This window comes from Balaenoptera physalus (genome assembly GCF_965194825.1).
Source record: "Balaenoptera physalus genome assembly, chromosome: 14".
Classification (NCBI taxonomy): domain Eukaryota; kingdom Metazoa; phylum Chordata; class Mammalia; order Artiodactyla; family Balaenopteridae; genus Balaenoptera; species Balaenoptera physalus.
The window spans coordinates 39,092,171-39,109,804 of record NC_138893.1 but is presented as its reverse complement, the minus strand read 5'-3'; the positions used below and the strand labels follow the sequence as shown (position 1 = coordinate 39,109,804).

Here is a 17,634-nt window from a genome sequence, read left to right as displayed (position 1 = left end):
CATCAATTTTATACACATCAGTGTATACATGTCAATCCCAATCGCCCAATTCAGCACACCACCATCCCCAGCTCACCGCAGTTTTCCCCCCTTGGTGTCCATATGTCCGTTTCTGCATCTGTGTCTCAACTTCTGCCCTGCAAACCGGCTCATCTGTACCATTTTTCTAGGTTCCACATACATGCATTAATATACGATATATGTTTTTCTCTTTCTGACTTACTTCACTCTGTATGACAGTCTCTAGATCCATCCACGTCCAACAAATCACTCAATTTCGTTCCTTTTTATGGCTGAGTAATATTCCATTGTATATATGTACCACCACTTCTTTATCCATTCGTCTGTTGATGGGCATTTAGGTTGCTTCCATGACCTGGGTATTGTAAATAGTGCTGCAATGAACATTCGGGTGCATGTGTCTTTTTGAATTATGGTTTTCTCTGGGTAAATGCCCAGTAGTGGGATTGCTGGGTCATATGGTAATTCTATTTTTAGTTTTTTAAGGAACCTCCATATTGTTCTCCATAGTGGCTGTATCAATTTACATTCCCACCAGCAGTGCAAGAGGGTTCCCTTTTCTCCACACACTCTCCAGCATTTGTTGTTTGTAGATTTTCTGATGATGCCCATTCTAACTGGTGTGAGGTGATACCTCATTGTAGTTTTGATTTGCATTTCTCTAATAATTAGTTATGTTGAGCATCTTTTCATGTGCTTTGTGGCCGTCTGTATGTCTTCTTTGGAGAAATGTCTATTTAGGTCTTCTGCCCATTTTTGGATTGGGGTGTTTGTTTCTTTAATATTGAGCTGCATGAGCTGTTTATATATTTTGGAGATTAATCCTTTGTCCGTTGATTCGTTTGCAAATATTTTCTCCCATTCTCAGGGTTGTCTTTTCGTCTTGTTTATGGTTTCCTTTGCTGTGCAAAAGCTTTGAAGTTTCATTAGGTCCCATTTGTTTATTTTTGTTTTTATTTCCATTACTCTGGGAGGTGGATCAAAAAAGATCTTGCTGTGATTTATGTCAAAGAGTGTTCTTCCTATGTTTTCCTCTAAGAGTTTTATAGTGTCCAGTCTTACATTTAGGTCTCTAATCCATTTTGAGTTTATTTTTGTGTACGGTGTTAGGGAGTATTCTAATTTCATTCTTTTACATGTAGCTGTCCAGTTTTCCCAGCACCACTTATTGAAGAGACTGTCTTTTCTCCATTGTATATCTTTGCCTCCTTTGTCATAGATTAGTTGACCATAGGTGCGTGGGTTTATCTCTGGGCTTTCTAATTTGTTCCATTGATCTGTGTTTCTGTTTTTGTGCCAGTACCATATTGTCTTGATTACTGTAGCTTTGTAGTATAGTCTGAAGTCAGGGAGTCTGATTCCTCCAGCTCCGTTTTTTTCCCTCAAGACAGCTTTGGCTATTCGGGGTCTTTTGTGTCTCCATACAAATTTTAAGATGATTTGTTCTAGCTCCATAAAAAATGCCATTGGTAGTTTGATAGGGATTGCATTGAATCTGTAGATTGCTTTGGGTAGTATAGTCATTTTCACAATGTTGATTCTTCCAATCCAAGAACATGGTATATCTCTCCATTTGTTGGTATCATCTTTTATTTCTTTCATCAGTGTCTTATAGTTTTCTGCATACAGGTCTTTTGTCTCCCTAGGTAGGTTTATTCCTAGGTATTTTATTCTTTTTGTTGCAATGGTAAATGGGAGTGTTTCCTTAATTTCTCTTTCAGATTTTTCATCATTAGTGTATAGGAATGCAAGAGATTTCTTTTTTTTTTTTTTTTTAAAGATTTGATGAAAGTTCATAATAATGCAGTTGACAAGAAAATTAGTTATTTCTGAGATATACATTTTAAAGTAATAACTAGGATTATTACTTATAACATTATACCAGAACATATAAGATTTTTAGAAATTTCATGTAATGTCTGAAACATTTATATTAACATATTTCCATACATATTTCCATACAAATACAAATATAAGATTTTTAGAAATTTCATGTAATGTCTGAAACATTTATATTAACATATTTCCATACATATTTCCATACAAATACAAATATAAGATTTTTAGAAATTTCATGTAATGTCTGAAACATTTATATTAACATATTTCCATACAAATAACCCAATGAAAGTTTAGTATTACTTGTTTTGTTTGTTTTTTTATACTGCAGGTTCTTATTAGGCATCAATTTTATACACATCAGTGTATACATGTCAATCCCAATCGCCCAATTCAGCACACCACCATCCCCACCTCACCGCAGTATTCCCCCCTTGGTGTCCATATGTCCATTCTCTACATCTGTGTCTCAACTTCTGCCCTGCAAACTGGCTCATCTGTACCATTTTTCTAGGTTCCACATACATGCATTAATATATGATATTTGTTTTTCTCTTTCTGACTTACTTCACTCTGTATGACAGTCTCTAGATCCATCCACGTCTCAACAAATGACTCAATTTCGTTCCTTTTTATGGCCGAGTAATATTCCATTGTATATATGTACCACAACTTCTTTATCCATTCGTCTGTTGATGGGCATATAGGTTGCTTCCATGACCTGGCTATTGTAAATAGTGCTGCAATGAACATTCGGGTGCATGTGCATTAATTTTGTATCCTGCAACTTTACCATATTCATTAATTAGCTCTAGCAGTTTTCTGGTGGCAGTTTTAGGATTCTCTATGTATAGTATCATGTCACCTGCAAACAGTGACAGTTTTACTTCTTCTTTTCCAATTTGTATTCCTTTTATTTCTTTTTCTTCTCTGATTGCCGTGGCTAGGACTTCCAGAACTATGTTGAATAATAGTGGTGAGAGTGGACATCCTTGTCTCGTTCCTGATCTTAGAGGAAATGCTTTCAGTTTATCACCATTGAAAATGTTTGCTGTGGGTTTGTCATATATGGCCTTTATTGTGTTGAGGTAGGTTCCCTCTATGCCCACTTTCTGGAGAGTTTTTATCATAAATGGGTGTTGAATTTTGTCAAAAGCTTTTTCTGCATCTATTGAGATGATCACATGGTTTTTATTCTTCAGTTTGTTAATATGGTGTATCACATTGATTGATATGCGTACATTGAAGAATCCTTGCATCCCTGGGATAAATCCCACTTGATCACGGTGTGTGATCCTTTTAATGTGTTGTTGGATTCTGTTTGCTAGTATTTTGTTGAGGATTTTTGCATCTATATTCATCAGTGATATTGGTCTGTAATTTTCTTTTTTTATAGTGTCTTTGTCTGGTTTTGGTATCAGGGTGATGGTGGCCTCATAGAATGAGTTTGGGAGTGTTCCTTCCTCTGCAATTTTTTGGAAGAGTTTGAGAAGGATAGGTGTTAGCTCTTCTCTAAATGTTTGGTAGAATTCACCTGTGAAGCCATCTGGTCCTGGACTTTTGTTTGTTGGAAGATTTTAAATCACAGTTTCAATTTCATTACTTGTGATTGGTCTGTTCATATTTTCTGTTTCTTCCTGGTTCAGTCTTAGAAGGTTGTACCTTTCTAAGAATTTGTCCATTTCTTCCAGGTTGTCCATTTTATTGGCATAAAGTTGCTTGTAGTAATCTCTTAGGATGCCTTGTATTTCTGCGGTGTCTGTTGTAACTTCTCCTTTTTCATTTCTGATTTTAATGATTTGAGTCCTCTCCCTCTTTTTCTTGATGAGTCTGACTAATGGCTTATCAATTTTGTTTATCTTCTCAAAGAACCAGCTTTTAGTTTTGTTGATCTTTGCTATTGTTTTCTTTGTTTCTATTTCATTTATTTCCGCTCTGATCTTTATGATTTCTTTCCTTCTGCTAACTTTGGGTTTTGTTTGTTCTTCTTTCTCTAGTTTCTTTAGGTGTAAGGTTAGATTGTTTACTTGAGATTTTTCTTGTTTCTTGAGGTAGGCTTGTATAGCTATAAACTTCCCTCTTAGAACTGCTTTTGCTGCATCCCGTAGGTTTCGGGTCGTCGTGTTTTCATTGTCATTTGTCTCTAGGTATTTTTTGATTTCCTTTTTGATTTCTTCAGTGATCTCTTGGTTATTTAGTAACGTATTGTTTAGCCTCCATGTGTTTGTCTTTTTTACGTTTTTTTCCCTGTAATTCATTTCTAATCTCATAGCGTTGTGGTCAGAAAAGATGCTTGATATGATTTCAGTTTTCTTAAATTTACTGAGGCTTGATTTGTGGCCCAAGATGTGATCTATCCTGGAGAATGTTCCGTGCGCACCTGAGAAGAATGTGTAATCTGCTGTTTTTGGATGGAACGTCCTATAAGTATCAATTAAATCTATCTGGTCTATTGTGTCATTTAAAGCTTCTGTTCCCTTATTTATTTTCGTTTTGGATGATCTGTCCATTGGTGTAAGTGAGGTGTTAAAGTCCCCCACTATTATTGTGTTACTATCAATGTCCTCTTTTATAGCTGTTAGCAGTTGCCTTATGTATTGAGGTGCTCCTATGTTGGGTGCATATATATTTATAATTGTTATATCTTCTTCTTGGATTAATCCTTTGATCATTATGTAGTGTCCTTCCTTGTCTCTTGTAACATTCTTTATTTTAAAGTCTATTTTATCTGATATGAGTATAGCTACTCCAGCTTTCTTTTGATTTCCATTTGCATGGAATATCTTTTTCCATCCCCTCACTTTCAGTCTGTATGTGTCCCTAGGTCTAAAGTGGGTCTCTTGTAGACAGCATATATACGGGTCTTGTTTTTGTATCCATTCAGCAAGCCTGTGTCTTTTGGTTGGAGCATTTAATCCATTCACGTTTAAGGTAATTATCGATATGTATGTTCCTATGACCATTTTCTCAATTGTTTTGGGTTTGTTTTTGTAGGTCCTTTTCTTCTCTTGTGTTTCTCACTTAGAGAAGTTCCTGTAGCATTTGTTGTAGAGCTGGTTTGGTGGTGCTGAATTCTCTTAGTTTTTGCTTGTCTGTAAAGCTTTTGATTTCTCCATCAAATCTAAATGAGATCCTTGCCGGGTAGAGTAATCTTGGTTGTAGGTTCTTCCCTTTCATCACTTTAAGTATATCATGCCACTCCCTTCTGGCTTGTAGAGTTTCTGCGGAGAAATCAGCTGTTAACCTTATAGGAGTTCCCTTGTATGTTATTTGTCGTTTTTCCCTTGCTGCTTTCAATAATTTTTCTTTGTCTTTAATTTTTGCCACTTTGATTACTATGTGTCTCGGCGTGTTTCTCCTTGGGTTTATCCTGTATGGGACTCTTTGCGCTTCCTGAACTTGCGTGGCTATTTCCTTTCCCATGTTAGGGAAGTTTTCGACTATAATCTCTTCAAATACTTTCTCTGGTCCTGTCTCTCTCTCTTCTCCATCTGGGACCCCTATAATGCGAATGTTGTTGCATTTAATGTTGTCCAAGAAGTCTCTTAGGCTGTCTTCATTTCTTTTCATTCTTTTTTCCTTAGTCTGTTCCGCAGCAGTGAATTCCACCATTCTGTCTTCCAGGCCACTTATCCGTTCTTCTGCCCCACTTATTCTGCTATTGATTCCTAGTGTAGTTTTCATTTCAGTTATTGTATTGTTCATCTCTGTTTGTTTGTTCTTTAATTCTTCTAGGTCTTTGTTAATCATTTCTTGCATCTTCTCAGTCTTTGCCTCCATTCTTATTCCAAGATCCTGGATCATCTTCACTATCATTATTCTGAATTCTTTTTCTGGAAGGTTGCCTATCTCCACTTCATTTAGTTGTTTTTCTGGGGTTTTTTCTTGTTCCTTCGTCTGGTATATAGCCCTCTGCCTTTTCATCTTGTCTATCTTTCTGTAACTGTGGTTTTTGGTCCACAGGCTGCAGGATTGTAGTTTTCTTGCTTCTGCTGTCTGCCCTCTGGTGGTTGAGGCTATCTAAGAGGCTTGATGGGAGGCTCTCTGCCCACGTATGTTTGTGCATATCTTTATTTTTAGCTTTTCTGATCCAAATCTTTTTAGTAGATGAGTTAAACCCATTCACATTTATTTATAAGTATTATTATGTAGAGTTATTGTGTTATTTTGTGTATTAGGTTTTACTTGCTGTTTCTCAACATGGTGTGCTTTTTTGCTATTTTACTTTACTGATTTCTTTTGATATATAGAAAATGTTGTATTTCTCTTTTATTGGTTTTATTTTATTTTATTGGTTATCTTTGTACTTATAACTTTAAAAAATAATAATAATGAACATTTGTTGAAGTTTTACAGTAGACTAGGTACTATGCTAAATGCCTTATACAGATTATCTTTTTAAATCCTCAAAACTGACCTATGAGGCAATTCCTATTATTTTCCCATTTTACAAATAAGAAAACTGATGCACAGAGAGATTAAGTAACATGCCCGAGATAACATGTTACTTGGTAATCAATGCTGAGTTTTTCTCTGAATCCAGCCTAACACTTCATACTTTTTCTTTCTATATTATTTTCTTGATATACTGTATTGATTAGGTAGAAGAAATATGTTGTTTTTAGTTTTTAGTTTTCAGCAGGTCTGCTGTCTACAACAAGGTTTGTTATAAGAACTATACAATAGGAATTTTAAATAAATCAAAGACCTTATGGAAACATCTTGTTCACATTCATTATGTTAATCTATAATAGAATTAGGTCAGAAAAATTTAAGAGGATAATGTGATAATAAATACCAACAAAAAGCAATCATAGTCACTCTGAATTTCAAAGGGGCCTAAAACAGGTGGAAAAAAGTTATAAAATTTCAACATCTTCTAAGAAAATAGAGAATATTATTTTAAAGCTTTATCTAGATAAAGGACACAGGGTTTTAAACTTAATATAGCTGCATGGTTTTGATCATATGTGTTTGAATTTATATTTAAATGTTAATTTTTTATTCATGAGTGTAAATGCAGTTGAAGATACTAATTTAGTTCTGTGTTTCCTCTTTTTTAATCTCTGACTGTTTATACTTATTTATGGCCCAAAACCTAATATGTGGATGGTGATATTCAAACTTTAATACTTCATAATGTTCAACATATAATTTTTCCCGTTTAGATGGTCTTCTGATTGTTGGTGTTCACTCGGCTAAGTTTCCAAATGAAAAAGTCCTGGATAACGTTAAGAGTGCTATCCTTCGATACAACATCACCCACCCTGTGGTTAATGATGCAGATGCCAGCCTTTGGCAAGAACTAGAAGTTTCCTGCTGGCCAACTCTGATCATACTTGGACCCCGTGGAAACATGTTGTTTTCTTTGATTGGAGAAGGACATAGAGAGAAATTACTTTTATATACTTCAATAGCTTTAAAATATTACAAAGACAGGGGACAGATCAGAGATAATAAAATTGGAATAAAACTCTATAAAGATTCTTTGCCACCTTCACCATTGCTGTTTCCTGGCAAAGTAACAGTAGACCATGTTTCTAATAGATTGGTAATAGCAGACACTGGACATCATAGAATTTTGGTCGTCTGGAGGAATGGACAAATTCAGTACAGCATTGGAGGTAAAGTTTGCTAATTATGTTATATAATGTATTTTACGTTATACATGTAAAAAAATAGTTCAAGGAAATGTATTAAAATTGAAATTTATAAATAAGAACTAATTGTAGAAGGGCAATATAGACTGATTTTAACTTCATCAGAAATTATTTTGTTAATTGTGTCTGAATTAATCTTTTCTCACTCCCTCAAAAACAAAACTACCCAAAAAACTCCATTAAGATCAAAAGGAGGAAATCTTTTGTGTAATTTTCAAGTATATTCATATATCCCATCTTGTTTTTTCAAAAAACTGCCACACTATTGTATCTTATGAAAGTATTATATACATTTTAGATGTTGGGCATTTTAAATGGAAGTATTTCACTTTCCATCAAAATATAGCCATATAAATGTGTGTATATATATATTTATTTGTTTGTTTGTTTATGGCTGCGTTGGGTCTTTGTTGCTGCGTGCGGGCTTTCTCTAGTTGCAGCAAGTGGGGGCTACTCTTCGTCGCGGTGCACGGCCTTCTCATTGTGGTGGCTTCTCTTGTTGCGGAGCACAGGCTCTAGGCAAGCGGGCTTCAGTAGTTGTGGCACACAGGCTGAGTAGTTGTGGCTCGCGGGCTCTAGAGCACAGGCTCAGTAGTTGTGGCGCACGGGCTTAGTTGCTCTGTGGCATGTGGGAGCTTCCCGGACCAGGGCTCGAACCCATGTCCCCTGCATTGGCAGGCGGATTCTTAACCACTGCGCCACCAAGGAAGTCCCTAGCCATATGTTTTTTAAGACCACAACAATACCCTAGGAAGTTGAGTCTTAGATTATGAAATAACGTAGGATTTGTATATTATTATACTTTTCTCTCCTTCCATAAGAACTTAAGCATACTTCTGAATCCATTCCATTTGGTTGTAGTGAAATAAAAGTATCATACAGGCATAGATCATTTTCTTCCATAGCTCCCTGGTCTTGATCTAAAAAGGGCTCTTATTGACATATAATTAATAAAATCTGTTAAGTACATTATTAATCCTGCTCACCAGGCTGAACTGACATCTGACAACATAATTAGTCAAAGAGAAAAGTAATTCATCTCTTTGCAATCCTACTTTAGTCACACATGCAGTGTTAGTACATAAAGTAGGGATATCAACATTCCTGATGCAGATAAACTAATAAATAAACTAAAAAATAAACTGTTTCCTAAGCCCTGGGGCTATTCTTAGTATGCCAAGGTATCATTCCCTTAGCTCTTGAATTCATTTGTTTCTTGTTTGTTGTTTCTGTTAGAGTTCGTGTGTGTTCTGTGTTGTTTATTTTGCTTGGGCAACTTGGTATTTTGGTTAATAACAGGAAGTTCTGACAGTTGTTACTCAAAAAGCATCTGTTATAGCAAGTTACATTTAAATGGTTAAAAGTTTTTAATAGATTCTAAAATTTTCTAAATAGTTTAGATGGATATTCTCCTTTGTTAAACAGAGGAACCAGCAGCAAGCTACCTTTTCCAAACGTGTTTCTAGGAATATTGTCATCTTGTGATAAACTTATAGTTATTCTACAATTTTTAAAAAAGAATTCTGTGGTCAGATACACTCAGGAAATACTGGTCAGATGTGCTTTAAAAGATTTTTGGTGGTGGTGGTGTCACTGTACTCAGATCTTTTACTCTGCCTAATGTATCTCATGAATATATGAGAGGAGGTTATAGTATACAGTATTTTCCAATCTGAAGTGATCACAGTACTCTCCCTTTTTTTTCCCCAGGGAACTCTCATCACCAACAATAATAAATAGTATTATTAATAATAGTAATAAGAGCAAACAAAAATATGCCTGGCATTCTTCTAAGCACTTTACCTGTACTATTTAGTCCTCAGAGTGCTATGAGTTAGGTATATTATTAATTCCATTTTACAAAAGAGAAACTGAGACACACAGAACTTGCCCAGATAATCAGCTTAGGAAGAGCTAGTGTTTAAACGAAGTCTGTTAACTTCGGATTCATGGGCTATTAAGAAATGCTTGAATGATCCTCATGATTTAGGAACCCCTTGAAATTCCTGTGACATTTTATGGGCGTGTGTATTTTTGTAAGGAAAGGGTTTGTAATTTTCAGTTATAATCAAAGGAGTTTATCTTCCAAAATTGTTAAAAATCATTCATCTAGATTGTAAAAGATTTAAGTTATTTTTTAATTCTTTCTAGTCTAGATAATAGGTAATTCAGATGCTTTTTGAAGTAATTTCTTCTGATATATACTACTAAAGTGTACTAGTAACCATTATCTAGTAAGCCCTGTCATTAGCAAAATTTACTCTTGAGAAAAATAGGTATCTTGGGATACAGTTTAGTTTTTAGGTAGAAGTATCAAGTTATTTATATTAAAATCCCAGCTTTAAATACAAATTTTATTTTTTCGGTGTTACTTTGAGATAACTCTAAGTGGAAAAATTTTGTCTTACGGCTATCTTGTCTTGTAGGACCCAACCCTGGAAGAAAAGATGGAATGTTTTCAGAGTCAACTTTTAACTCACCACAAGGTATAGCCATAATGGATAATATCATATATGTGGCAGATACAGAAAACCACCTTATAAGAAAGGTAATTTTCCATTTTAAATTAAGTTTTAATCCTTCTAATCAGAAAAACTTATATTTACTTGCTACATAAATATTTGAAGTGAGAGGGTGTTGCTTAGATACTTCAGATCATCCTCATTCAGCTTTTTTCTGAGGTTACTTGCTTTAACTTTATTCTTAGACAAACCCATCAAATCGTTTTTTTAATCCTTTATTTTAAAGTCATGTACCTAATCACCCCAAAGCTCCTCATTTTGAGGTATTTTCCTAACTACTATTTATAAAGTGATGCTTTGTCCTTTTTCAGTTAAATTTTCTCAAACTTAGAAAAAAAAAAACCATACCACTCCTGCATCCCTTCAGCTCTTATGCTTTGTCTGGGAATACTTATCTGTCAATTAGTCTTAAAATTTCTTTTATCTCATTATAAAAGTAATATATGATCTTGTTTTTAAAAAAATGAATTAATACATAAAGGTAAAAAAGGTCTCCTAATTATCTATTCAGGCTCTCCAGGGATAACCAACCATTGTTAAAATTTGTGTCTTCAGAAATTTTCTACTCACGTACAAATAATTTTATATTGAAAGGACTGTCTCTAGAGAATCTTCTTTTTTAAACAAATGGAATCATAATGTACATACATAATTTCTACATTCTTTTTTTAACTGTTTTTTTCCATGTTAGTCATATGACTATGACTGCATAGTATTATCTAGTTATTTTAAACATTTCTTATTGATGAGTATTCTGACTGTAACCTGTTGGTCTTTAAGTTGTTATTTCTATTTGGAAAATAAGTAAGTTCATCTAACCCATTCTGTCTGAACATATATGTACTACATATTGTACCTAAGTACATTCAGGTACTTCCTTGCTTTTCTCGCTATTTCTCTCTCTTGATATTTTTGACCATTTATATTACAAAATTATCAACTAATATATATATAATAGGAAAAAATATATGTAGAACATTTAATAATAACCTCTGTAATGTAAATCTCCATGAGGGTATGACATTTGTTTTCTTTACTACTGAAATCCTAAGCACCTATAACAGTGCCTGGCCCACAGTAGGTATTTATTAGATATTTGTTGAATGAATTTATGAGCAAATAACATCTGTAGAATGAAGCATTTTCTAAAGCGTAAATTCCTCTTAATATGAAATGATGTTACATGAAAAAAGGATTTTGTAGATTTATAAATTAAAGCAGACTTAGTTTTTGAAAGTCTTGCTAATATATTTTAATATGCTAATATATTGTGAATACACTAGTGGGGGGATGTGTGTGTGGTATTTCTAAACTTATTTCACCAAGGAGCCCTTTTTAGGCAGAACTTTTCATAGGACTAATAGCTTAATGTTGTATACTCTGGGAAAAGTGCTTTTATGTTACTAACTCCTTAGAGGTCAGTATTTCTTTATCATTATCTTTTGGGGGTTCTATGCTTCTAAAATTCACCATAGTGTCATAGATATCTAACAGGATATTGAAGTAGTAAGATACGTAGCCCACAACATACAGGGAGTACTTGTCCTTTTTTGATTTTATGTTATTTCTCTTGCTTTAGGACTTAGTGGGTTTTGGAGTATTGACTGCATTTCAAATACTTTTTAAGTAGCATAATCATTATAACAAATATAGGTTACTCGAAGTCATTTTTATGACTTAGTTTAGTGTCTGCAAAAATGGAAATGAGAGAATTATGATTTCTTCCTTTTGTTTTAAAAGTATAAAATATTTATTGTATTTTACATTTGTTTAAGATCTCCTTTGCAGAGGGTTGATCATACTCCTACATTCACAGCTCATGAACATCATTGTTCCATGCTGACCTGTCTTCTTGTTAGATTAACTTATTTATTAATTTGTAAATTCCTCTTCATCTCCATTCCCATTTCCCCTGCCATTCCCTGTACATAAGTACTCCTATAGGCAGCCTTTCTGATATGTTTAATTCACATCTTCTTATTTATCTGTGACCTTGTAAAACATGTAGTATTTTGTGTGTGTGTGTTTTTAACAACTTTATTGTGATATATTTTACATAGTACAAAGGTCACCCATTTCATGAATATAATTCAGGAATTTTTAGTAAATTTAACAAGTTGTGTAACCATCACCATAAATCATTTTTAGAACATTTTCATCCTCCTAGGAAGAACCCTCATGCCAAATTACAGTTAATCCCCATTCCCACCCCCAGCCCTAATCTACTTTTTGTCTCTGTAAATTTGCCTCTTTGAACATTTCATATACACAGAATCATACAATATATGGTCTTATGTGTCTGGCTTCTTTCATTCTGTGTAATGTTTTTGAGGTTCATTGATGATGTAACATGTCAGTAATTAATTCCTTTGTATTGCTGGATAGCATTCTATTGCATGTATAAACCACATGTTATCCTTTTACCAGTTGGTGGACATTTAAGGTGTTTTCCAATTTTTGGCTATTTATAAATAATTCACATATAAGTATTGTGTGGACATACATTTTTATTTCTCTTGGGTAGGTGTGTAAATACTGGAAGTGTTGATTCGTATGTTTTATATTTTGTGTTTTAACTTTTTGAGAATGTGCTCAATAAACCACAGTGGTTGCATCATTTTACATTTCTATCTGCAATATATGTGGGTTCCAATTTCTCCATATCTTCACCATTACTTATCATTTTCCGTTTTCTTTCTTTTTTTTTTTCATTTTCCATTTTTAAACTTCTAGGCATTCTACTAGGTGTGAAGTGGCCTATCATTGTGGTTTGGAATATGCATTTCTCTAATGAGGAATGATGTTGAGCATCTTTTCCTATGTATATGGACCATTTGTTTATCTTCTTTTGAGAAGTGTCTATTCAGATTCTTTGACAATTTTTTATTGGGTGTTTTGTGTTTTTTATTATTGAGTTGTAAGAGTTCTTTATATATTCTGGATGCAAATTCCTTATCAGATATATGATTTTCAGTACTTTCCCACATTCTGTGAGTTGTCTTTTCACCTTTTTTTTTTCACACACACACACTGTATTTTATTTTTACAAGAGATAAATAAACTGACACCAAGCATTGTAAATGGATGACCACAACAAAAGCAACAGATTGCAATTACCAAACACGAAACACACTCATACTATGTCATAATATTGACATTCAGTCCAGTAATCCTCCACTGTAACAGCTCCTTTACTTTGCAGTGAAAATTGATTTGTATATTTTTTGCCTCTGAGTCCTTGTGGGATTTTTTTTTTATTCAAAGAGAAAGTCACAAAAATTATAATCATCCTCATCAGTTCACTCAGTCCCATGTAATTAATTTTTTTTTTATCTTGATCTTTTGTTAGCACTTTTATGAATTCATCAGTTTTCCATTAGAGTTCTGATAATGCTTATTCATTCAGTTCAGCAGTATAGTCAGTTACCAGAAACCTATACTTGTCAGAGTCTTTTCCATGAATTCCTTGAAGATGAAACCCTTTTATAGGAACATTTTTGCGAAAGCATCAGAGTACACCCAGAACTGTCTGTAAATGACAAAAGACTTAAAAATGACCACGGTTAAATATTTGATGAAAGTTCATAATAATGCAATTGACAAGGAAATTTAGTTATTTCTGAGATATACATTTTAAAGTAATAACTAGAATTATGACTTATAACATTATACCAGAACATATAAGATTTTTAGAAATTTCATGTAATGTCTGAAACATTTATATTAACATATATACAAATACAAATTACATTATATAATTATATACATTCCATACAAATAACCCAAAGAAAGTTTAGTATTAGTTGTTTTTTTTGTTTGTTTGTTTGTTTTGTACTGCAGGTTCTTATCAGTCATCAATTTTATACACATCAGTGTTTACATGTTACTTGATTTTCTAAAAAGCATCAAATCAATCAGGGGAGAAAGGAAAGTCATTTCTGCACATGTGCTTGAACAACTAAATACCAACATGGGGAAAAAATAAACATGACCCCTACTTCACACACCATATACAAACATCAATTCAAGATGCATCACAGACCTAAATGTAAATGCTAAAACTATGAAGCTTTTACAAGAAAACTTGAGAATATCCTTGTGACTTGCATGTAGGCAAAGGTTTCTCAAAGACAGGACACAGAAACAAAAATCATAAAAGAAAAAAACTATGAATTCAAATTTATCTAAATATAAAACTTCTATTAAACTTCACTGTTAAAGTGAAAAGCCACAGGCTGTCAGAAAATAGTCACAAAAATTCACAAAAACACATCTATGAAGGGGATTAGTATCCATGAAATATAAAGGCTTCTACAACTGAAAAATGAGAAGGCAAACCAATGAAAAATGAGCCAAAGATTTGAATATTTTTCAAAAGAAGATATAAGAATGACCACAAGTACATAGAAAAGTGATCAACATCATGAGCTGAGAAGGAAATGTACGTTCAAACCACAATGAAATACCACTGTATAGCCAGTATAATGGTTAAAATTAAAAAGACTGACAATAGCATAGGTTGGCAAGGATGTGGAGCAGTTTGAACTCTCTCATACATCATTGGTGGGAATAGAAAATGATAGAGCACTGGAGAAAACCTTTTGGGAGTTTTTTTAATCAAACTAATCATATACTTGCCCTATAACATAGCAGCTACAGTCCTCTGTGTGTACCCAAGAGAAGTGAAAGCATGTCCACAAAAAGGCTTACACAAGAATATTAATAGCAACTCTATTTGAAGGCCCCCAAACTGGAAATTAGCCCAGCTGTCTGTCAGTAAGAAAATAAATAAATGAACTGTGATGTATTCCTTATATGGAATACTGCTCAGCAATAAAAAGGAACATGAATAAATCTCAAACATGTTAAATGAAAGAAGCTTCACACAAAAGAGTTCATTACTGTATGATTCCATTTATCTGAGATCCTAGAAGAGTTACAACTAATCTGTGATGGAAAAAAAAAAATTAACACTGTTTGCCACTGGGGTCAAGAAGGACTGGAAAGAGGTATGAGGGAACTTTCTGGAGTGAAGGTAACATTCTGTATCTTTATATAAGTTGGGGCCACACAGGTTTATGCATTTTTGAGAATTTATCAGGTGATACACTTAAGATTTGTGCATTTCGTTGTAAGTTTTGCCTCAAAAAAGGAAAAAGGAGATCTGAAAAAATATGGAACTCTAGTTAATGACAAGCCTACTGAAATATTTAGGGACAGTGTACTAATGTTTATGATTTACTTTGAAATGCATCAAAAAATATAAATGAATTGAAGGATTGATAGCTGGATGAGATACGTGATAAAGCAAGTCAGTGAACTGTGGATATATGGATGTTTGGTGCAGTATTCTTTCAGCTTTCTCTGTGTTTGAAATTTTTCATGATAAAATGTTGAAAGTGTCTCAGGAGATGAAACCAGAGCCTCTTTTTTCAGTAGAATGCATTGATTTTTTGGTTTATGAAGCAGAGGCAATATAACGTAGTAGAGCTAGAACTGGTTCAAATCCAAGATCCTTGACTTACTAGCTGTGGGATCTTGGGATCTTAATGATCTGTGCCTCAGTTTCCTCTAAAGTAATCAAAATCACAGTCATAGGGTTATTAAGATGGATGGATGGATGATACTTGGATTAGGTCTTACCACATATTAAGCTCCATATGTGTCAATTACTAGCCAAGCATAATTGAAATACATACATTTAATTTTAAGAAGCAAGTGTTTCCCTTGATTCTGCTTTAAATTTTCAAATTTCACCTGCTTTTAAAGTATTTTATAGTTGAGATGAGATCAACAGCAGTTCTGGTAGAGGCATGATGAGGGAGGGGAGTAAGAGGAAAGTGGGGCAATGGACGGATGGAGAAATGAAAAGGACTGAGTTTTATGCATTTCAATAACAAGGTCACCATGTACTTGATTAGCCTTTTTTTAAAGCTTTTTTTTTTTTTAAGTATTTATGTTGCACATTTTTTTTTTTACACACTAAAAACCACTCAGTTTTATTAATTAACATATAATAAGTTCACACATACTATAAATAAAGTACATGTTTTCTGTATGTTCTACTGGAAATAGATGCATTGCATAAAACCTGTATTAATGTCTATAGATTGACCTAGAAGCTGAGATGGTGAGCACTGTAGCTGGCATTGGAATTCAAGGTACAGATAAAGAAGGTGGAGCTAAAGGAGAAGAACAGCCCATTAGTTCTCCTTGGGATGTAGTTTTTGGAAGGTCAGGTATGTAAACTTTTGATATTAAATATAAGTAAAAGTAAGATTTTTAAGATATGGGAACATTCATTTGGATTAATTCTTTTACTAGTTATTTTATGATTTTATACCAATGACTTGGGATGTGTTAATTGCATAAAAACAAAGCCAGCAGTAATATATAGACGATAGAGTAAATATATCATTATATATAACATGTAACATTACATACATATTATATTTTATACACAAGATAGGGTATGTATTTCTCTAATGTTAAAGAGTTTCATCTTAGTTGCAGCTTCCAATTAAGATAGTTCTGAATATTCTGAAATTGGAAGGATTATAGTTTCAGAATTTCAAAAGATTATTCACGCACTATACTGTTTAACAATGTCCTTTTTATTTACTGTCATGTGAAAAATCAAGAAATGACAGCGGGTTTTTTTAGATTATCAATAAAATTTTTATTTAATTATTATAGCTTCTTTTGAGTAGTTAAAAAAAAAACTTTACCTATATACAATGGAATATTACTCAGCCATAAAAAAGAATGAAATCTTGCCATTTGTGACAACATGAATGGACCTAGAGGGTGAGAAAGACAAATACTGTATAATTTCACCTATATGTGGAATCTAAAAACAAATGAGCAAACATAACAAAACAGAAACAGAGTCATAGATACAGACAACAAACAGGGAAGGGGATGGTGGGGATGAGTGAAATAAGTGAGGAAAATTGAGGTACAAATTTCCAGTTACAAAAGAAATGAGTCACAGGGATGCAATGTACAACATGAGGAATATAGTCAATAATAATACAATATCTTTGGTAACTAGACTTATGGTGATCATTTTGCAATGTATAGAAATATCAAATCACTACATTGTGTACCAGGAGCTATCATAGAGTTGTAGTCGATTATACTTCAAAAAACAAACAAACGTATAGAGAAAGAGATCAGATTTGTGGTCACCAGAGGCAGGGGTGGGGGATTTGGATGAAGGTGGTCAAAAGGTACAAAATTCCAGTTATGAGATACTTAAGTAGGGCTATAATGTACAACATGATTAATATAACTAACAATGCTGTATGTCTGTATGAAAGTTAAGATGAGTAAATCCTAAGAGTTCTCATCACAAGGAAAAAAATTGTTTTTTCTTTTCTTTCTTAATCTATATGAGGTGATGGATATTCACTAAACTTAATGTAATTATTTCATGATGTATGTAAGTCAAATCATTATGTTGTACATCTTAAACTTATACAGTGCTATATATGTCAATTATATAAATAAAACTGGAAGAAAAAGATAAAATTAAAAAATAAAACTTAATTTAGAAAGTAAAAACTTTATCCTACTGAATTACTCAGATA

General features: G+C 33.4%; 1 protein-coding gene across 1 annotated transcript in view; it reads left to right on the top strand.

The window, feature by feature from the left end:
• The window catches only part of NHLRC2 (NHL repeat containing 2), a 54,942-nt gene that overhangs the window by 14,166 nt on the left and 23,142 nt on the right, over positions 1-17,634 (top strand). Inside the window, exons 3-5 of the mRNA XM_082424032.1 lie at positions 7,029-7,484; positions 9,947-10,068; positions 16,152-16,281. Coding sequence (XP_082280158.1) covers positions 7,029-7,484; positions 9,947-10,068; positions 16,152-16,281 — 708 coding nt within the window. The remainder of the gene's footprint in view (positions 1-7,028; positions 7,485-9,946; positions 10,069-16,151; positions 16,282-17,634) is intronic.